This window comes from Metopolophium dirhodum, chromosome 4, assembly GCF_019925205.1.
Source record: "Metopolophium dirhodum isolate CAU chromosome 4, ASM1992520v1, whole genome shotgun sequence".
Classification (NCBI taxonomy): Eukaryota; Metazoa; Arthropoda; class Insecta; order Hemiptera; family Aphididae; genus Metopolophium; species Metopolophium dirhodum.
The window spans coordinates 5,125,471-5,149,595 of record NC_083563.1 but is presented as its reverse complement, the minus strand read 5'-3'; the positions used below and the strand labels follow the sequence as shown (position 1 = coordinate 5,149,595).

Genomic DNA, 24,125 nt, shown 5'->3' with positions numbered 1-24,125 from the left:
ATAATATAGACCTCGTCGTCACAGGTCAAACTTGCTCTGCACACGTATAGAAGTTGATGACCTCACACCCGCGTGTGTGCACCGATCGCGTTTTTTGATAACGTGTTGCGCAAACTCAAACGAGAACGAATGCAATTTATAATTATTTACCTACGGGAGAAACATGCACGGTTTTGATATTCAGTTTTTACAAACATAATTTAGGATTTTTGTTTATGTCCTCGATTGGGATCGTTGCGATAAGTTAAATCACGGTGTGCTTAAAAAGCGTATCGGGTAGTCAACGTGTTGTACTGTTGTAGTAGAACGTGTGTATTAAAAAAAAAGTGTATTCGTAAACATTCAGTAATGACTAATGTTTTTCTCCATGTTTACTCCGAAAAGTGCTAATATATTCGAAATCGAGTCTAATTTTAAATAACTTCCTAAAAAAAATTGTTTGTTTTTTTAAGAATTTCGAGTAAATAATGTTATTTTGAATGGTATTATGTGAATTCGTTCGGACGGCTCTTTAAATACATCTACATATTATGGTCTTTAAAGACTACAGTCATTTTATACTATATTGTAGTGACGTAGCCAGTTTAAATATTAAATACAATAATCGGTCGTTGCAGCCTGACAATAATCATAATATTATAATAATATATTATATAGAAAAAATGACTCGTTCCAGAGTATAATATTATATTTCCTAGTTAAACGATTTTTGTTGGTTCTCGTAGGTCCGTGACCTCGGCATCGCGTTCATCTAATTTCTATTTTATTTTCAAAAATAAAAAATATAACCACTTCATATTTGAGACGCATTTTTATTGCCTGCCGGGGACCGTTCGAGCGTTAGTACGGTTTGTGTGGATGGTTTTAATGTTTAGTGAACACACTCGGAAGAGCATATGTATTATTCGTTCACACACACACACACACACTCAGTTATAATAATATATCATAACGCTCGTGTCGGGTCCACATTATGTTAAACCTCGCTACAAACGACCGCCGCGCGCACGCGAGAACATTATACATAATAATAATTATATTATAATATCATAACATTTTTTTTCCATACCATAACGCACTTCTATTCCGACCTTCGTCGTAATTTTTTAATTCTTATATAGCACTGTAGAGAGAAGTCTCTTGAAGAGAGGTAACTCGAAACTGCAATTATCGTTTTGTCCGTCCCACGTGGTTATTATTTGTCTCGTATCACGATCGGCGATCGGCGAACGACAGTTGTAGTTTCTAGTTTTCGACACGGACGTGTTCAAATACTATGTATGTGCTCGCGTTAATTTTATATTTTATACCGACCGGTCGTTTTAATTTAATTAAAACCCCGACCGCCACAAGTACCGAAGTACCACTCTTAATATTTTAACACCGATGACCGACCGAATGTGCACCTACATGATATCTATATATTACGTTGTCTTACTCCGCTCCGTCTTCGTACGCGTCAACAACACCGGCCGTCAGACAGACAGGAGAAGTCTGCAGAAACGTTTCTATTCCTCTTCGACCGCCGCCCCCCGCCTTTAATATACCTACTGTAAGCTGTCACGTGAGACGTCGTACTCGTAGCGAAACGAAACGATTATGTACAGCGCATACGGTTCGTAACTCAGAGCTCACGATTTTTTAATAGCCGCACGCCAAATAAACCATAATTTAATGCGTATTTAATTAGTATACTGTATAACAATTTATATTTAATACGTAAACCTAAATTAAACGAAACGGAACACGACGTGTTTCCATAAGAATCCCGCGTATATTCTAACCGCCCGGTGAATAATTATTTATCTGATTGTGTTTTCCACTTAGTACACGGCGCTATGGAAATATTTTTTATAAAATTATGGCTTCACATCTCACGCATTATTAATATATGCAGAATTATGTAATGTTCGGATTAAACTTCGATTTCAATATATTATAGAACGTGTATTAAGTATTTCGTACTTGGCGTACAGTATTTTCGTAAACGACAAATTAAGGCTAAAAAGTAAATGGTGAAAAAAAACGTATTGTTTCAGTTATATTTTCAGTTGTTTTCTATTTGATATAACATTATAGCTCGAGTCCCGTTTATAGTTTAAGCGAGTCGTGTACCTAGCTACTACCCAGTCAACTTTTGAGCATTTATCACACGCATCTTTAAATGTCGTAATCCCTACAATAATTCTCGTTCGTCGTTGTATTTTATCTGTGGTCATTCGTTATAATGTCGTGTTTGCGTGCAAGCTTCCGCGACCAAACAAAGCGAATTAACGTTGACAATAAGTTAAGACGGTCAAGAATAATTTATTTTCATAATGGCTGAGAGATTTTTTTTTTTTTGATTATTTATTTCACCGAATATAGTTTCTGGGTTACGGTATAATAAAAATGTGAAAAATAATCCTCTAAATGGTAGCCATTTGGACGGTATACAATAATAATAATGGTATTAGATATTGTATTCTGCAGGCTGACAGCGTTGTCTTAAATAGACGATAAAAAATAATATAAATCTATAGCCTCGCGTGGTCCGGCGTCGGTCGATGATACTATAATATTTATATACTACAGACAATACGCGTTTTTGTTCTCCGCAATCGTTATTTAGGTTCTACACAATATAGGCTGGACGAGAACTCGTCTCGTCGTAACTAGATGTTACAACCACCGCGGTACACCGACCAGCACTGACCATTTTTCACCTGATAAATCGGTTGGTTTTTCTTCGGTTTCCAGTAAACGTAAACACATATACGCGGGTCGGCGTTTTCGGTGAGTGCGTGCCGTTTCCGGCCGGATAAGAGGGAGCGGCGAGCAGGTATTACGGACAAGGTATAGATAGGTACTGCAGTGTTTGCGCACACAAAGGGGGCAGGTGGTGTTTGTGTGCATCGGGTTTAGGCGAGAAATATCGTCTACAAGAACGTGCTCGGCGTATGCTATCGCCACAATGTGTACAATAGTCGCCGAAGTATAATGCGTGCATACTGTATATGTGTATATACATAGGAGTATGTTAAGACGCAGGTAGAGGGTGGTTGGAGTTGCCTATATACATTATATATATATATATATACGATGCGTATTATATACGTTTGTTCGGTTTTACGATCAACGTTTTTCGAACACCAGCTGACAGAACGGTTTTTTTTTCACAATTTTTCTTCGGTTTCCACCTGCAGCAAAAATATATGTCTCGGAAGTCCATCTATAGGTTAAGTGGCCGATTGCCTTTGATATGTAGCTGGGGAGGGAGGGGTGTAGGAGTTTAGGCAGTTAAGCCCCCCCCCCCTAAATATCAAATTGGAAATTGTATATTTCCCTATCGCGGACACGAATCTTTAAAAAATTACAATCCGATAGGCGATAGCACTGAAATACATAAGACATACGAAATAATACATATAAACAATAAACGTAATATAACACGTCATGTATTTTTTAAAAAAAAAGTTTAAATTGACAGTAAGTAATAAAAAGGTAATATTTAACTTCAGTAGTGGGAAATCATTAAGTATGGGAGATTTTTAAATTAGCAATCATTTATTCTTAAATGTTGACCAACTTATTTTATTGTAATAAGCCGGTAGTATTCTAACAATCCCCCCCCCCCACCAACCAGAAAAAAAATCCTGATTACCGCATTGCGATAATGAATTAAGTTAATGCAGGCAACATCATCGAGGGTAAACGGTGTAGCCTATACAGGTAGGAAGATGCTGTACACGCTCAATGTTTTCCTCGTTTGTTTACGCATTTAAAACGCTCGAACATTCCCTAAAAAATGAAAAACTGTTTTTTTAAAGTTTGCTCGTCATAAGGCAAAGTATAAATATATTATTGATCGTAGAGTGTCTACTCAGTAGGTATTCGAATAAAAATTGTATTAACCCCGTGGCACACTAGGTGACCCAGAAAAAAAGGTCCCTCGACCCTGTGAAAAACCCGCTCCAAGTTCTCTGTTTGAACAACGACCTTTGTTCGAATTGAAATTCTTTAACGACCTTTTATCTTCGACCGTATTTGGATGTATAATAGGCATATACTTTTATATTTGTATATAAATATAAAACTTTAAACATATAATATATTACTTTCTTTCTTTCTCTAGTTTTTTTTAATCGTTAAAAGCTCTATGTATATATTTACATAGGGAACAATGAACTTTAATTATGCACAAAAGCTCGTTTTCTAAACCGCATTAATGATTTATAGTTTGATTATCGCAAATAGACAGGTCGGGGTTGGAAAATAATGACGTGCAGCCATGATAATATATTGATTCATTAAAATCATAATATTATATTAAATCGTGCGGAGCGGGCTTACAACGTGATGTACACACTACACGGGTTTCTCATTACACCACCATAAATATGGCTTATAATAATATACTATTTATAAATACAAAATAAAATGAAATAGACCAGCGATAATGAAAATTGCAGAGATTTTTTTTTGCAGAGGTAATGTGACAATTTAAACTCAGTCTAAACAATACAGCAGCTATATTAAAACGACAGTCAAAGTGAATTTCGTTATAGATATTATTATATAAATAAAATGAGATACGTATAGGTAATTATCCTAAACTATGCTAGAGTAAAGGTAAAAATAAATCAGCAAGGTACTCGATACTCGGTGCACGATTTAGTCGATCTTACATATAATTAAAGTATGGTATGTATGCATAATGCATATTAATTATTATTTATTTAAGTGCGTTTTCTAAATTCCAATGTACATACATAGTAGTAGTGGCGTGGTGAACAGTTATAAACCATAATGCTCGGAATATACTACCTACGTATTTTAGTACCCCTAACTACTCTTAATAGATATAATTATTATGGGACAGTAAATGTTTTAATTTTTTTATTATGTTATTCCTAACCATAATAAATCAAACAACCTCATCCCCAACAAAAAAAAAATTACACCATATTAACCCAGGCGCCATGAAACCCCACGCCACTGCAGCACAGTAGCAATGAAGCAATAATTATAAAATGTAAATACTAGTATTTATAATCAATAGTGATAGTTTATCAATACGCGTCATACAATGTCGGTCCTTCGCGTTATAGAAGATATATTTTTTGTTAAATTAATAGTAATATTTCGGGTTAGTTTTATCAGATTTACTATCGTTTTATATCGTTTTATTCAAATATTCCCAAGGTTTAAACCATAAATTAATTAATTTAACGTTTTTGTGGGTTATAATATTGCAGCTTAATAATTTATCGAACAAAGAAAATATTAATAACTTTTTAAATGCATGTGCCTAATGAGAACATAAAATATATTCATCGCTTCTCTTAGAATCTAAAAATTGTAATTACCAATCAGTTAGGCATCTAAAGTTTGAAATTATCTCATTCTTTTATTTAATTATTAAAATTGCTTTAACCCAACATATTATGTAGACTTTTACCGTATTCTTTTCTAAAGTAGAAAAATTTCTAATGCTAAAAAAAATATATCATAATTTTGTCGTACCCGACAATTCATTGCCTTATATTTTATATTATTAACAAGAGTCCTTCATTAGACGGTCGGTAAAATCTGAAACGTAATCGTTCTGACTTCGTTAGTGCGTAATTGATGATTGTTATCATTATATGAAGCACATGGCGGGCGGCGGCGGCGTCTCCTTTTTGTCCAGTGTACATTATAATATGTTATTGTCATTTCTATTATAATACATTATAGTATATATACCGCGTGTCCGCCGACCGCCATCGTGGACCATCGTTCGTAATTTCGATATTTTTCTTTTTTTGGACGTAACCAACGGCGACCAATATTATAACGACTGATAATATGCCCGACGACTATACGCAACGTCACCGCGGGTAAATTATAAATTTATAAACTTGCGAGTGTGGGACGACCTGCAGTATTGTGGTGTTACAATATAGCTACAGCAGTCTGCAGCCTGTATACACGCGCCTACACGTTTCCCTGTAGTCGTGGTCGTTCCCGACACACGTCGTGATTTCTTTGTAAATACCTGTATTAGTAGTAGTACCTACATGTATAGTATGCCGGAGGTCTATGACCCTCCCATATATTATAATATCAAAAAACGTATATTATAATATGTAGCGTTGCGCTATTTCTATTAATCTATCTTTTACTTGATAAGTTTTTGGATGGAAATTTACCCGCAGTCCTCGGCATATAATATATGCACTTACTTTCGACGATATCTTGCGGGTCGTTTAGATACGACGCACAGCCAAATTATAGGTATATTGTATTATTATGGCATGTATACGTGGCACGTAACTCATGTGCCTGTATCACTGTGATCACCGATGTCTGCTAGCTGCTGCTGCTGCTGCGAACTACAGTTGTCACGCGTCGGCGTTCACGACTGCGACGACGACATAATGTGTGCCTCCTCCACAGCCCATTGTGATGACATTGTCTATAAAGACGCGAGCACCATATGGTTTGCCGGTCGTCTTATATAATCCATTGTTACAGTGCACCCTACCCCCTCCACTGACCAACCATAATTGTTTTCACGTGGCCGGTTATGCGCTTTTACCTGATTGCGCACCGCGGGAGGGCATCATAGTAAATATATACACGGGAAAACGGGCCCACGTCGGTTTACTGCACAGGTCGGTTAAGTCCCTGCTATGTATAATGTATGATTACAATGTGATATTATAATACACGATCAACACTATATTATGGTGTACACGCCCGACAGTTTTGTGGGGTGGACGGAGGGAAATAGCTGTTTAGTATGCAAACCTGCAAACGCAACAGCCGTTTTCGGTGAGATTTAGCCGATATGTATGCACTATGCACATTGCCATTATTATAATAGTGATATTATTATCACGATCAAATGTCGGTCTGCCCTTTAGTGCCGCCGCCGACCCGCCGCCCCCACCCCCATCACGTCGTGCTGGTCGAACCCCGTCGTAAACGTTGTCCTACCTTCCGGACCAACCGTGATTATATTATACACCTACCTATATAAATACATAATAAAACGTTAACTTATTCGGATGGCACGTCTGTTGACTCGCATCGGGGGTGTGCTGATGCAGGGAAAACCGCAGTGCATAATATAATATATATATATTATTATGTTATTTTGTCGCAGCGCATAATTACATAGCACTTCGAGTCTTTCGGTTTTTGTTTAATATATTATATTATACTATATTACTATGTCTCTCGCCGTCGTTTTTTTTCAAAAGCCACCGATGTTATTGTACGTTTTTTCTCCAATCTTCGAGGATATACCCGCAGTACTGCAGTGCCTTATTGTTTTTCAATGCGTTTATCGAACAGAGAACTGCAGTATCTAATGGAGTGTGCACGGGAAAAGCGGCGTCGTTGATATTATATACTGCAGGTACCTACGTAATATCAACGACCGGCGAGAGCCGAGTTCTCAAAACAATGGGCGTATTTTTTTATAATACGGCAATGTCAAAGTCGTATTTTTTTCATTCCTCTCTGTGGTAGTCCCATAAACAAAAACACCGTACTTGATGCAATATCGTAAACGTTATATTGTGCATATCTCGTGCGATTGTACCATAAACATTTCTGTACCACGGCGAAAAACAATGATATTGAATCGTACAACAATAATCCGTGCGTTTACGGTACACACAGGTACACAATATATATCGTAATAGTATATACTGTACTATATTATAATATTGTGTTGTACGCAGACTTTTCGAGACGATACAAATGTATAAGGTGCAATGATGCTAACCGACGAACGCCGCGTGTATGAGAATATAGAGATCAGCCGAAACTCGCGTTTCTCGTTCGCCCACTCGACGATGTTGCCTAGGTATTCTCCGAGACGAAAAATCGCGGCGCATCACCGACGCAACAGTGCAGATGCCCGGCGTCGTATCCCCCCCCCCCCCCGCCTAAACATGGTAGACTACGACCGTTTGACCGCGGTTGTGGCGTGCGGTATATGATTGAGATCGTCGTGTAATGAAATCTCGCGGTGTAAAAATGTACATGAGAATAAACGCATTTCGCATATTTTGGAATTCGTATGCGGCTTTCTCGCTCTGCACACTGTATTATGAAATTTTATTGAATGAATATTATATATATATATATTATTACGTACCTATTATGCGATACTGAATTATTAGCATTCAAGAGTCGCGCCTGCAGTTGCGATGTTTCGGTTGATGAGAAAAAAACATAATAATACGACATTAATTTAAATTGTTTTTAATAACACGTGTATTATACCCGATTTCGTTAATTTGTTAAGGTGCATTGTTGTAATAAAACCTTATAGAATTATTAATAATTATACGGTTGTAGCCATTGGTGGCGTATAATTTTTTGCCTACGCATTTTTATTAATTATATCTTCATTGTGTATAGTGTGATTATATTATACCTAGTTAACGCGTATATTGAGTCTTATTAACACGAGCGTACTATATTTGCGGAATGTCGCAATTCATTACACTTTTTTCTTCTATTTTTTTTTTCTTTACATAGATGATTTTGATGTAATAATAAGTACCTATATAGAGTGGAAGGTCATTTATACGACGGTAGGAGATTTAAAACAGAAATCAACGATAATTTAAAATATATTTTATTTATTCATATATGTATATACTGTAAAAAATAACGAACTGAAATGAGTGCGAATACGAGACGAACGTCTATCGTTACCTACTCGAAATCGTATACAATAATATAATATACTATTATATTATGTACCTACGTGATCACCAGGTCGTGACAAATCAGCCATTATTCTAAAAACGTTCCCGTGGCAATTAATATTGTAATTCGTATAGCTATATTTTGTTTTTGAGACGGTTTTTACATGTACGTATAGAACCTATACCTATAAAGATTGATTGAGTGTGTGCAGACGGGCCATTGTTCCTAGCTACCTATATAATAGATTCTCGCCAATCCGATTTAGCCTCTTCAATAACTGTATATCTGCAGATTTTTTATACATTCCGACACGCGTTTCGGGTCTAACTCGATTTTCCTTGTTTTTTGTATCTTTGGCGCGCTGCAGTCTACAGAAAAAGAATATTATTTTTGCGCGACGAACGCGTCTCGCTCCACCGCCGAGGCAATCGTATATACGGACAACGATGACAATAGCAATAATATTGTGAAAAAAAAATTTATTGATCGAAATACACAGACAACTGTGACCATTTAGTAAACATTATTTATAGATGCGATTTATAGATTCAACGTTTTTTTTTTTTTTTGAAGTAAGTAATAAATAATAATGCTCTGCGTTATTGTGAAACGCTTTCGTTACGTTTTTACTTTGAAACTTGAACATAAACTCTGGTCCTGGTTATTATTTGTACAGGGATGTGGAAAAGTCTTATTTTCTCTTCATATCTACAACATACAGTGACAATTACTTCAATTGTCAAACGTAAGCATACAACTCCTCGCGTTACACATGGCGAATAATTGTTGCGAAGCTACCATAAAGTGTAAACTTTTGTCAAGTTGGTATGTCCTATGCATAAACGATCGATGAAAATCATACTCATATAATTAATTAAATATCACGCGTCGCAATAACAATAATACGGAGTATGAACGTACCCACTATACTTACCTGTAGGCTGTCATAACAACACTATACATTACCTGTAATAACACGTAGAAAAAATACACACCCACGAGCGCGTTTGTATACAATTTGTCCGTTTTCTTCCCCATCCATTCGAGTTCATTTCCGTGGCAACCCGACGCGTTTGTGGACATCACAATAATATTATGCGCAACTATTATTACTACACACGTATGGGATGTACCTATATATTATTATGTGTATTGCACTGTAACGTTGTGATATAGTATAACACGTGTTGGCGTGTGTGTGTGTGTGTGTGTGTGTGTGTGTGTGTGTGTGTGTGCGTGTGTGCGTGTACGCGGTTCGCACGACGAAAAAAGAAAAACCAAACATGTATAATGATACTTTTTTTTTTATGTAATATTTGTACGTTTTTTCGTTTTATTATTATTGTTATTATTGTATTTTCATAATGGGTGGTGCGTCGAATATTCACGTTTCAGTGACGTCACGCACCTACGTGAATGTGAATACCGCCGCAATTCAGCCGTTTATCGTCGACCGACCGTGAAACAACGCAACCACGCCGTGTCCATCGCAGACCGCAGCTATAGGCCATAATATTATATAGTTGTAGTATTCCTAATAGACATTTTCCCTCCTGTTTCAAACAAAAACACAACGTCAGCAAAGCTACGATGGTTTTTAATTTGGACTTTACCGGTCACAACGATTCGGCTACTGTTCAATACGAAATTCCGATCATTTCACATTTGTCGGACGTTTATATTTTATTATCCTATACTGCATATATCTATATTGCCCGTAGTTTACTATAAATGCCTTTATAGTTTATACGATAACGACACCTTCCATGTATTATATAGGTACCACAAATCTATTGTATGCGTCACACCACGCTGTTTCTGAAAAATGTCCTTGTAACAATGCAACTGAAAAAAAATATAATAATAATTTTAACTTACAAGTTACAAGTTATGTATAGTTTTTATATACTGAGGGGTAGGTAACCCACTATGTAGACGATATTGAGATACATATTTAACCGTGATTTGACAGAGGACCGTTTGTTTTTCTTTTAAACTCAAGCCATCTAAATAGGTGAAAAGTTATGCCTCCGAGCAGAGGTGAGGGTAGCATATTCATATACATCTACAGTCTACATAATATTATGTGTATAATACGGTAATGGTTGTCCCCAGTCGTTATTCTTTCCTTCTTCTTTTGAATCTATTAAAGTAAAGTACCTTACCGAGTTCAAACAATATATTATTATAAGTACGACGGTGTGCTTCTAAAAGTAAATACAAATTTCATCTAAATCATTATTCTTATTACCGTGATAGTTGTGTGGTTGAAGTAGTGCTTTTACGAGCCCGTTAATGACGAGGGTGGGTTTCCGTGATTTTCAGTTGGCGGGAAATCGTTTAAACAATTGGTTTATAATATAACATACTAACATAGTCATTAGTCACGACAACAAAACGTACATAAATACATAATATACTGGTCCCATATAATAATAATGATAATAATAATAATTTACTAAATATAAATATTACATTATATTATAATATCCTCTAGTGTGCACTCGTGAATAATACTGCTCTACCCTATAACTCCTCTGTCTCGATCGTTTTCAAAACAAAATTGTAAATTATTAGGTTTTTGGTCTTTTGTCGTTGTATTACGTACGTACACCTTTGTTTCCATTCACCGTCGCCCAGGTATACAGAACTCCCGACGACTGTTTAATGGTTCTTTTTAACGGCGAAATAACTTATACGCTGCAGATGTTGCGTTTATATTATATTTTGTGAGACTGTTTTGTTTTGAGTACACTTATACGCGCGGAGCGAGTCATTATTAAAAATATTGCAATCAGTATGCATAATACACGTCATGTATTCAGGCGCGAGAAAATTTGAATTGGTTTTGACTATATACAGCTATTATGCAATACCTGAAACGTTCGAAATTGAAATATTATTTTCAGAAACTCTAGAGTCTAGAGCAATGATTTTTTTTCATACGTCTTATTGTTTTATTCTACAGAAATAATTAAAGAATTTATGCGGTTAGTTTTCCCTATTTTACTTGATCCTAAAAAACTAAAGTACTTTATAAATAAATGCTTGATTTGATTAGTGTTATACATGTGTAATATTGAAATAAGTAGCTATAATAATTTTTTTTTTTCATATGGTTTTTAGAACGATAGTAATAATTGTATGTAATGTGCGTAGTCAACTACCAACTGATAATATAATATCGCTTTTATGTATATTTTTTTAGTAAAAATTATTATATTTATCTCTAATTTGTTACACCAATTCGGGTTGACGTGATATCTGCATATTTTAATTTATCGTTTTTATACTTTGTGACTCGGGTATACCTATAATAATAATATATACTATTAGCTATGTAATGTTGTACGTTTAAATTAGGTTAACCTTTCACAAATTATAATTAAGAAAATACCAGTGTATATTTTCGTTGAGTTTAAATTATTTTTAAGATTTCCTTTTGCACGAAATCCACGGGTTGTATTTATATTATACAAATTAAATATTACTATATTTATATAAACATTTCCAAATATTAAGTGTTAACAAATCATAATAATAATAACTTCGTTACGTGAACGCTGCACGATATAAGTCATAATTTATTATTTACACGAAAAATGAATAATCATATTTTTTGTATTCAAAATAATAAAAGCTTCCAATGTAATAAAATAAGTTTGTGATTATTACCTTTTTTTATAGCTGTTAGCTAACTATAGGTAGATAATTTAATATAATTCGCAAATATTATCTGCTCTGTACAAATACAATTATAACATTACATATTTTATGATTTGATTTTATAGTTTTGTTTTTTACTTCATACGCCGTCAAAAATCGTCAACACAGTTTGAATTATTGTGTAACACGAAAAAAATATAAAAACAGTTCAATATCACAATTACATATTATTATTATAATATATTATGTTAGGTTGAATTAACAAAAATCTACTATTTCATGTAATTTTTAATCACTTTTTCGATTAAATAAAATTGTTATTTTGTTTGTACAGTTCAACTATACCTACGTATAACGGTATAGTCGATATTCATAGTGGATACTCTCCTCATAATTCAATATCGTAAAAATAATTAACAGTGTGTATCTAATATATATATATATATTATATTATTCAGACTTTTAGTATAAAAAAAAGATTTTTGCCAAAAAAAAAAACCGTACAGGTACATGGTACATCATCAATTAATGCTGATGGACAAGCAAACATTTGGCGTTTTAACCGTTCGTACACATAATTGTGTTTTTTTTTTATAAATCAAACAATTGTGTAGTAAAATCTCGTAAAAGCAAAATTCGAGTGCAAAATATATTACAAAAATATAACAGTTATTTTTATCTAACATTAGTTTTTGTTTTAACCATCTTCTTATTATTCACCGCACCGCTCCACGTAATATGTTTTAACTTATATTTTAATTTTAAGTTATAATAATAATATAATATATACATAATATTATTATTGTTTAATATCACCGTAAAATTAAGCGTTTAATAACATAATATTTTTAACACCGAGATAATTGTTCGTAATATACATAATAAAACGATGGTATTTTTTTTTATGAACTTTTAATTCGATTTAACGGATAAAGCTCAGGAAAACGACCGTATCGCAATGGCTTCCGACGCTGTTTGCCTAACGGAGAATTGTTGGCACAGTCCCTAAATATAATTTATATACCACCTACGAATCTTCAAAGGGGGCTGGATGTTCTACTCGATTTGGGTTTGTCCCGTTGGTGAATAATAAATATATATTATTTTATCCATGTAAAAAACCGTCTTCACGTGACTCATAACATATAACGTATACAGCTATAAGCCTATAACCGGTTGTCTCTGCGTACTTGTGGCTTATATTTAAAGGTACCGATAAAGTCCACGGTCGCAACGTGACGCTTCAAGGACAACAATATACTTAATATACCTATAATATACAATACTTTTATAAATACAAACATAGTCGGGACAATATCGTTATTATGCAACTTATAAGTTTGCGAAATGTTCACGATATCGTGTGTCAACCAGTGCTGCAGTCTCCATCGATTGGCTCGAGCGCAATTCCATTTCATTGTTCTCTCTCTCTCTCTCTTTCTCTCTCTCCCCCTCTCTCTTCCTTTATCTCACTCTATATTTATAACTATCCATCTTTCTTTCTCTAGAATTGATTAGTCCACTTTATAATAGCTAGCCGTTTAATGTATATATATAGTTTAGGTACGCGACCTGTCCATCGATCCTCCCGGACACAATCGATTACGAAAATCATACATAATAATTATATTGTTATGATCCGGCCACGGTCATGGATGAAATGTATGCGTATATATGACTCATCTCTTATTGTCGTCTGTTTGGTTTCAGGAACACTTCAACTTTGTCGGAACGGACGATCAACTGGGCCCTGTGCTGTTGAGCGTGAAAACCGAAAGCCTGGCTTCCCAAGAGCAAACGAGACTCTTGCTGCGGCTCCGGACTGGCACCACGCACGAACTGGTGCCTTCATCATGCGCCACTTCAGCGCCTCACCACATGGCCAGGGTAAGTAGTAATACAATTATATTGTATAATATTATTACAAAATATATGGTCGAAGACGAAACATATTGGTAATTTCAATCATTTCTGTCGTAGTTAGGTAATTTTGATATCAGGATATAGTATCACTGTACGCACAAATGCGCATAATTGTTTACAGAAATATTATCCTCTCTTAGTCCAATCCAATAATATTATAGGTTCGTCACTCGAAGACCGTTAAATGAAAGATGATAATAAAAATATACTATAAATCAAACAATATGTTAATCATAATGATAGAAACAGTAATTTTTTTATTTTCAATTTTCAGTGTCTTGATGATATCATATTATAATATATTATTCATACTTTAGAGATGTGTTTTGCTAATAATTTCTAAAAAAATTCACCAGAGAGAAAATTTAGAAATAATAAATTAATGAACGCTGTTGCGTTATTATATTATTTTTTTAATATAAAATGTTGTTTTATGCACACGCATAGATTGCACACGTGCCAGTAACTCATTAAAAACACATCATTCGTGTAACGACATCATACTACACTTCGTTTAATTTCTAGTTGGACTGTATTTTAATATCATATTGTCATATGAAATTTATAGACAAAGAATTTATGTTTTAGTACTGTTCCATTTCATAATGCTCATAAAGGTTCACTTCGTATAAAACTTTTCAACAATATGAAATAGTTATTGAAAATTGAATTTTCGTGGAATGGTCAAGGTCTTTCAGGAGATAGTTTTTCTTTTAAATTGTTTTAAAAGTCTTAACACTGTACTCGCGAGTCGGAGAATGGATTTGAAGTGAAAATTGAAGTATTTTTGGAAACGAAAAAGTTTTTATAATATTAACGAAACAGACAAAATCAATTGTAGGCTACACAATTTATAGCAGGTAAAACTCATAGCAGTAAATTCCAAATATTATATCATACATCTTAAAATTTCAGATTGATAATATTTTCACCAATACGGCAATGCATACTACTTGTGGTTGAATATAAAAAGTACAGGAAACACCGTTGGTAACTTACGTCCCTCTTGCCTTTTTTTTTGAACATACTTGCGTCCCTAATTATTGTAATAATATTATTAATTGTTTTATAAAACATTTAATATTTATAATGAATGCCAATACATTATTGCTTAACTTTAACAAATAGAATTAATACCTTGTATTAATCATAATTTGTATTTCCTATTACTATAATTGAATACAAAACACCCTAAAATAAACATAATAACTAAAAAAAGGGGGTAAGTGGATGTTGCTCTGCTGTACAGTAGGATACAAGTGGGTCACTATATAATGGATTGTATTAAATTTGAATTCAGTGATATAATATAATTGTATACGAAAAACGATTCTGAGTGGAGATGGTTTGTTAGTCTGGATATTTTATATTGTTATTATTTATTATAGTCTGTAAGTTGAATTAATATTATTATAATATTATAATTTTTTATTCGTTTCTATGGTGATAAACAACAAAGCGTTGAAAATTAAAATCTTATTTTTAGCGGTTTTTCGTAATTTGTCGGTGATTTTTCCTGTGGCATTAAATATCTATTGAGAAAATCGAAAAAATGACCTCTCTAAAGTACCATCTTGATCCAGTTTGGTAAAAGATAAGAAACTATAATATGTTGAAATCGAGACACTCCTTCTGGTAGACATTTTGTATACAGGATAAAAAAAATGGGTTGTCGGAAAAAACATACCTATTTTATTTTGGCTCAAATAGACTGTACCAAAAACAAATTAATTTTTTTGGCACAAATGGGCGATTCCTGCTAGAACATTACACCCTAGTTGTGTTGTCTCTGTTCAGCAGAACCAATTTTGTGTTGTTAACTTTAATATTAGAATGAATGATAATTTACTCCCAAACTATTATTAAACTTAAAGGCATAAGAACATTATCTGTGTTCTCTCGTTGGTTTCATACAATTCTTCGTTGGCTACATTCAAGTGAGTTATGAGTATTTTTTTTTTGTTATTAGTATAATATTGAGTAGGTATATTATAAATTACTGAATTGAAAAATGTTCTTACATTTTTGATGAAAGCTTAATTGGTAATATTAAAACTAACAACACAATATTCTGCTGAACGTAAATTTCCCATGTTGTATGTTTGCAAGACGGGGATAATTTATGCGATCATCATGATGTCCTCTTAACATCTAATTGGGTTGTGGAATATGGATAAAGGCGGGTGCATCTACTATAGAATCACCCTTTAGTCGCCATCCGTGCGATGTTTAGATTTTATAACTACGACCACAGTACCGTACGGTGCACTCGGTGCAGATGCATAATAAAAAAAAAATAATAATAATAATGGTATAAACGAAAAGAAAAGCAATATTCTAGGATAGTTGGCGACCGGCCCGTGAATGGAAACACGATAAATATCATAATAAACATCATTGGATCTCTGCACTGGCCTGGATAAAAATAGTCCAGACTATATCTGTTGACGGCAGGACGGTTTTTAATAATAACAATAATGCGCATTCTCGTTCTAGTGTTTTTATTATTATTACTGAATTTCAGTACCACGTGCTGCTGCAGTGCTCTCGCTGTTACGTTACGAGTCATAATATATATTATTATTATTTCCCTGCACAGTTAGTATTATTTCGATGTAAATAGACGATCGTTATCACTAAATTAAATTTTAAGAGGTTTAGGCCGTTATAAGATTACAATATATACTATAAGATTACATTGCGCTTAAAATGTCGGTAGACCACTTAATATGCATATTTTTTTTATTGATTCGTACAAAACATTTTTGTTTCGTTTGTCGTATTCCCTTCAAAAACCCGTTTAAACTACTGTATTCAAACGCCCAGTTAAGGTCATTTTCATTCGCAAATCACAAAAACTATTACTCACTATCGTCTATCAATTATGTACGTTGTAAATATCTTATGGTGACCTTCGATATTAGGTATTTAAAATTAATAAATATTGTATTATTCCAATTTTATTAAACCTATAGGGCGCAAACAAGGCTACAAATGAGGCTTATATTTATTTTAAATCACTACAGTATTATATTGTTAATTTTCGATTCTGAGTTATTGATTTTACTAGGATGTGTTAAAAAAAAAAATATTTTATTTATGTTAAGACAAAAAGTCGTAAATACGCAATACCAGTTTTTAACAAAATTTATTTTATTTTTTTGATGTTACTCAAAAACGAATAACTGTAGGGCGTAGATACTTAAAAAAATATTTTGACTCTTTTAGATAAACCTGGGCATAAACGAGTTAAAAAGTTAATGTTAGGTTAACAGTTAAGTTAATTTTAACTTTTTTAAATTTAATTTTCATTAACTTCATTGATTTTTATTGATATACCTAAACTTAATAAATAACGAGTTACTTTTAATCAAATCCAAGTTACGATAATTTATAAATAATTAAATAATAAATATAATACAATTATTATTGATGTTGCATAAACATTTAACAAAAGGTTTCTTAAAAGTTATTGTTATATTAAATTTAAAAATATCAGAAATACATAGGCACAATTCTTTTTATAAGCTTTCAAAGTTAAATTACATATGAAATTAAATAGAATAACGTTTTTAATTATGTTGTTGTAATTTAAGAATATAATTATTGGGCACTTGAAAGTTGAAACATTTTAAGTTTATTGCTATATTTTATACACAATAATAATACTGGCTAACAAACTGTTTGTAAAAAAAACAGTTACTGTCTTTGCCCAGAATCGTTTTTCGTAGGTATGTAATGATTTATCGTTGAATTCAAATTTAACACATCCATTACACTGTAATGATTACAGTGACCCACTTGACATCTGCTGTACAACAGAGCGGTATCCTCTTGACCACCTTTTTATGGGTACATTTTAGATTCTGAGTGGCTTTACAATGTTGGTGTGTGTATTTTTTTATTTGTGTCTTTTATCACCTTTCGGCGCAGCAAAATTTTCAGTTTTCAACTTTATGTGGGGTTTTTGGTAAATAATATTGATAATAGCAAAAACTGGAATTTTTACGCATCATAACCAGTTATTCATCACAACATTTTGTTTTTTTGTTGTAAAATGAATTACTGTAGGTAGAGGCCTGAATTTTTTAAATATTTATATTAACATTTTCTAGATACATAATTTTTAATGATATTTTAAAAATAATTAGATTAATTTTAAGAAATTTATACCACGAACTTATTTACACTGTTCTATAGAAAAGTATACAATACTAGCTTATTAGTTAACTTTAATACTTGTAAGTTTGACTTATATAGTAATTTATGTTAATAATAATATAATAAATGTGAAGTGTTTTACTATAATGAATTCATCATAACGTATTATGTATATAAAAAAAAAATTATTAACAGCAATATAAATCTTTAGTGAAATATCCTTAGAAAAATAGGCTGATGGACCGCCTCCGCTCGTTTTTTGTACCTACCCTAATGATTTATAATTTAATTCAAATTGAACACATCCATTGCAGTGACTTGCTCAATGATTAAATTCACTCGACTACTATTAAATAATAGTGATTTTTTTTTTAAAGTTACCTAAATTGTATATAACTTGGTACCATTAAAATTGTATGCTTATTTTGTATCTCTCTGTTATAGACGAGAAACGATTTTAAAGGTTTTTAATTTTTATATTATGTTATTTCAAATGTAATAATATATCAATTAATCTCAAGAATACATAGTTGCGTGTATATAACTTGTATTATGTTACGATAAAGTCCATAAACTATGTTAACAATGGCTGTGAAATTAATTTTCTTATAAACTATGCTTTTTATGTTTCTTAGCTGCTAAACGATCAGCTATCAGTTACCAATATGTCACCCGTTTTGAGTTGTAAAACGTCTCAACTAATTGCCGCCTACGACGAACACGTACTAGTGTCGCACTTCAAATTTGGTGTATTATATCAAAAGTATGGCCAAACTAGTGAGGAAGAATTATTTTCCAACCAACATACTTCACCCGCGTTTGATCAGTTTCTCCAATTACTCGGTCAGCGGATACAACTGAAAGACCATAAAGGGTAGGCACACACGACGCTTTACTAGCAACATTAACACGGTAATTAATAATAATTATTTGTTTACCCTTGATTTAGGTACCGAGGAGGCCTAGACACGCAGTTTGGTCAGACCGGTGACGAAGCCGTTTACCAAGTGTTCAAAGACAGGGAAATCATATTCCACGTATCCTCTTTGCTTCCGTACACCGATAACGATCCTCAGCAATTGCAAAGGAAAAGACATATCGGTAAGTGTATATACGCGCATTTTAAGTTTTAATAATTGCCAACATAATGAATAAAATTATTGATGGTTACATAATTTGGATATTGGATTATTAATTTTAATAATAAATACATTTTTTCTAGGTAATGACATCGTAGCAATAGTTTTTCAAGAATCCAACACCCCGTTCACCCCAGACATGATAGCGTCACATTTCCTACACGCCTACATCATCGTCCAAGTGATCGAACCCAACACTCCCAACGTTAGGTATGTGGAATTTTAATGTCTCAATTATTAAATTAGTATGTACATTTTTTAACGACCGGTTATGACTTATTTTTATTATTATTGTTTAAGGTATAAGGTCAGCGTGACCGCCCGGGACGACGTGCCCTTCTTCGGACCGACGTTACCCAACCCGGCCGTGTTCAGACACGGTCCAGATTTCAAACAGTTCCTTCTCACCAAGCTTGTAAACGCGGAAAATGCCTGTTACAAGGCCCACAAATTCGCCAAGTTGGAGGTGAGTCTTGCGATAAGTTGCAGCATGATTGTATATGTCTTCGATCGTGTGTCGGGTTATAGTTATAAATATTTTTTTTTTACTAATTTATCACGTGTTTCCAGCTGAGAACCCGAACGTCTTTGTTGCATTCGTTGTGCGAGGAGCTGAAAGACAAGACCAAAGACTTCCTTGGGCACAACGAAGGCGGCAGTAGCGGCACCAATGCCGGAGCGGCCGGCACGAGCGGCGGCCTGGGCGCCGAGCTGACCAAATCGTCGGCGGCCTCGTCGTCGTCGTCTTCGTCGGAATGCGGCAACGGTACCATCTCGGGGGCTGGCAGCAGGTTCATAGACACGGTACGCAAAGCGCTCATTGCCCGGGTCAAGACGCAAACACTGTCTAACGCAGAGGCCAACAACAACGTTTCGGGCGGCCTATCCAAGAAGACTAGCAGCTGTTCGGCCGACGGGTCCATACCGAGCGTGAGTTGAACCACACCTGTCCATTGTTATTATTATTTTTGCGTCTATAATTATTATTATCATCGTGACTAACGAAATGTACACGGGTGTTTTCTTTCATGTTTCGTGCAGTTTGGCAGATCGTTGTCGAAAAGCAGCAAAAAGAGTTCGCCCTCGTCACCAATATCCAGTCCGGACATCCATCCAGTGCACAGGACTTCCAGGTACGTCCACCATACAATTAAATAGTGCACCGTAAATGCGGATATAATCGTAATCAACGTGGTGGGTCTTAATCTCTGTGATTTCTTGTGCTTTCGCAGTGGAGCTAGCCGCGTGGCCATGTCGGAAAGCGATTCGTCGTCGTTGAACAGCGTTGAGCTTGACGGCCTGGGCATGGCTGGGGCCGTGGACAGCGACACCGGTCTGGAGAGCATGTCGTCGGCTGAGACGCCCAGTGGCAAGCCTTGCAGCATGTGCTGTTGTGACGCGCCGAACAACGACTCCCGGGTGGAAGGTCTCCGGCAAGACGTGACCAGGTTAAAATGTGACAAACTAGAGCTGTTGAGACAGAACGTGGTAAGTCTCTTCTTTCTCTTTCTCTCTCTCTCTCTCTCTCTTCCTTACCTCTCACGACTCACATTCTCACTTCACGATCCATTATCGCCATTGTCCGTTCATCCGTCTACTTTTTGATTAGCTCATCTTTTTATCTTTTTTTATATTATATTATCTATATTCCAGAGTTGTCAACATGAAATAAAGAGATTGCGAGAGAAGGAACTGGTGCTGCAGTCGGAACTCACGTCCGCATCCAAGGAGATTCTTAGGTTGAGGGAACTGTTGAAAAACTACACCACCAACCCCAACTCGTCGACTGTTTGAACATAGGTAAATGGTAATCCGTAATTATGTACTTACTTTGCCAAACTAGATTGCCGTAAATGTTTACTAAAAACTATCTAATCATTTTGTATTACATTTATGCCAATTTTTTAATATTTGTTAATTTATGTTGAACTATTCGACAAATTCAAATTATTATTATTACTACAATATATTGTACTATAAGGAGGCGCATTATTTATTTTGGCTGCCACCAATGTTATGTTAATTATTCATTACCATGGTCTATTTGCAATCTAGTTGGGTCTTATACTCTTATGTGACAGGGAACTGACGTTGCGTTTGATTTTCATATGTGTGAATTGAAATTTTCTAAACTATTGTGCGTTTTCAGGATACCTACTGATTTTGTGACGAAGATAAAACTGACACTTGACGTTTTCTCTCACTGTTGCAAAATTATTCACTTTCTGTGACGGTTATTTCTTCTGGGACAACCATATATGGCCACCGGCGAATAACAATATTTCGTCTTACAGGATGGAAATAATATAGCGTAACGCGATACCAAAGTATTACATATTATATAACTATTATTTTCAAAACGATTTGAAATTATCGTTATTAATCTATGTTGGATTGTATTTACCTACTAAAATTAGCGTTAATAATGTAAATCCACTATTATATTTATTTTTAATTGTGCTTCTAATCGTTAAGAAAAAACAAAAATATTCTGTAAAGCATATACCAAAGTATTAATATTTGACGTTTTAATAATAATTATTTGACACTAAATTCCGCGCGACAACGTTAATTCACTAGTGTCAAAATAGCATCGTGTATCATGACGTAATCACACAATTTTATGTTAATTAATTAATTTGATTGGTTGATAATTTATTGACTGTAAAATTCATCCTATACGTCACGAAAATTTGTAAATACAATTATTACATAGTTTTAAGTCTAAGGGTTTTTTTTTAAGTGTGTATTAGTAAAAAAAACTTAACAAAATATTACCATTTACATGTCGGTGCAAACAAATTTGAGCATATATTATAATATAATTTTATATTATACATTTATTTATTCCATTTTCATTTTCGAATCATATAGAAATTACCACCGTAATAATACCTAACCAATGTATGCATTATACATTTTACTATTAATATATATAATTTTTTTTTAAGTATTTTTTTTAACAATTCACTTGTTTGATATGTATATGGTTATTTCTATGAAGTAAATGTCCTATGTGTACTCATTATCTCATTATTTGAATAAAAGCGCATAAGTGTGCATGTATTTATATAGTGATAAGGAACTAATATTATATCAATGATATAATTCTTGTGTCTATTAAACTTTTTTGTAAAGTCTATTGTGTTTTTGTCAAAAATTTATCGGGAAGAGGAAAAATAAGAATAAAAAAGTTTAGTTAATATTATATTGTTGATTATAATAGACTATAATAGTATTATTATGGTTATTTTAACAGTATTAATTTATAGGTATAACGGTAGTCTAATTTAAAAAATACGCACCTAACATTTTAATATTATAATACTCGTGTATACTTACATATAAAATGTGTTTTTGTTTTGCACAAATGTTTGTTCTTCTTAAAAAATTTTAATTGCATGAAATGTATGTCAATTTATATTATTATTTTTGATTGTATAATTTATAAATAATTTATAAATATCTAAAATTGTAAATGTCCATACAAATACTCTTAAGTTCAAGTAGATACACACACAAACACAGAAAACCTGTGTCCGTTCTGTTTTAAAATCAGGCGCACTAATTCATTTTTTATTTTAGCCTATATACATATGAGTGTATTATGTTTTGTTATTATTATTATTATTATTATTATTAATGCAATAAATGTTAATTTTTACGCAAGACTTATTGATTTTACAACCGATCCTAAAATTACATTGTATGTATCAGACTTCTTTATGCATATTGTATCATACCTGATATACAAGGATACAAAGCATATATCAAAACAATCTTTTTAGGTGTGTAGAATATATATTTATGTTGCAGTGCAATAAAAAGGAATATTTGTATTTATGAATACATCAGTACATGTCCACTTTAAATTGACCATGAGCGAGCATTTTAGACTAAGCAACCCAATGGATTTACAAAAATTGTATTTTTATTGGATATAATATTATATAATAATTAATAAGTTATAAATAATAGACATCTTGTCTATATTGTACAAATTGTTTGAAACAATGCATTTGGGAATTAAATGTTCCCCCTGAATATATATTCTAAAAACCCCTGTAGCTTAAAGTAATTTAAAACTTTATACCCTAAATAACATATCATTCATAACTGCATTTATGCCCTAAAAAGTCACTAAATATGCAGTAAAAATGTTATTTTTATTTTAAATAATTATCTTTATTTTTATAGTAAATTAATCAGTTCCACATCTTGGTAGGAAAATTAATAGTCTAAACTGTGTTAATCTAAAATAAATGATTAAATATATATTTTTGAATGTCCATATACATTGAATAATATATTATATAAATATATATTTAAATGAGTACTTATGATTGATTACTGACATAATATTGCATCCTATAGTTTTTTTTGTACAGAAAATAGTTATTGTGTTATTATTTATTATTATTGTTATTTTTTTTTTAGATTCAAATAGTTATTATTTTAAAATTATTTCACAGACAAGTAGTTGCTTATTGCCAAAATGAATGCAGTATGCACTTGTATCTGAAAATTACGACAACATCATAT

General features: G+C 33.3%; 1 protein-coding gene across 5 annotated transcripts in view; it reads left to right on the top strand.

Moving 5' to 3' along the window:
• Positions 1 to 23,247, top strand: part of LOC132943805 (rap1 GTPase-activating protein 1) — a 166,084-nt gene extending 142,837 nt beyond the window's left edge. For all 5 annotated transcript variants that reach the window (XM_061012910.1, XM_061012911.1, XM_061012912.1 and 2 more), the window contains 10 exons: positions 14,071 to 14,247; positions 19,080 to 19,318; positions 19,394 to 19,545; positions 19,667 to 19,793; positions 19,884 to 20,049; positions 20,154 to 20,513; positions 20,625 to 20,716; positions 20,816 to 21,071; positions 21,237 to 21,383; positions 21,733 to 23,247. In XM_061012910.1, coding sequence (XP_060868893.1) covers positions 14,071 to 14,247; positions 19,080 to 19,318; positions 19,394 to 19,545; positions 19,667 to 19,793; positions 19,884 to 20,049; positions 20,154 to 20,513; positions 20,625 to 20,716; positions 20,816 to 21,071; positions 21,237 to 21,377 — 1,710 coding nt within the window. In that variant the 3' untranslated portion in view covers positions 21,378 to 21,383; positions 21,733 to 23,247. The remainder of the gene's footprint in view (positions 1 to 14,070; positions 14,248 to 19,079; positions 19,319 to 19,393; positions 19,546 to 19,666; positions 19,794 to 19,883; positions 20,050 to 20,153; positions 20,514 to 20,624; positions 20,717 to 20,815; positions 21,072 to 21,236; positions 21,384 to 21,732) is intronic.
• Positions 23,248 to 24,125: the final 878 nt, after the last annotated feature.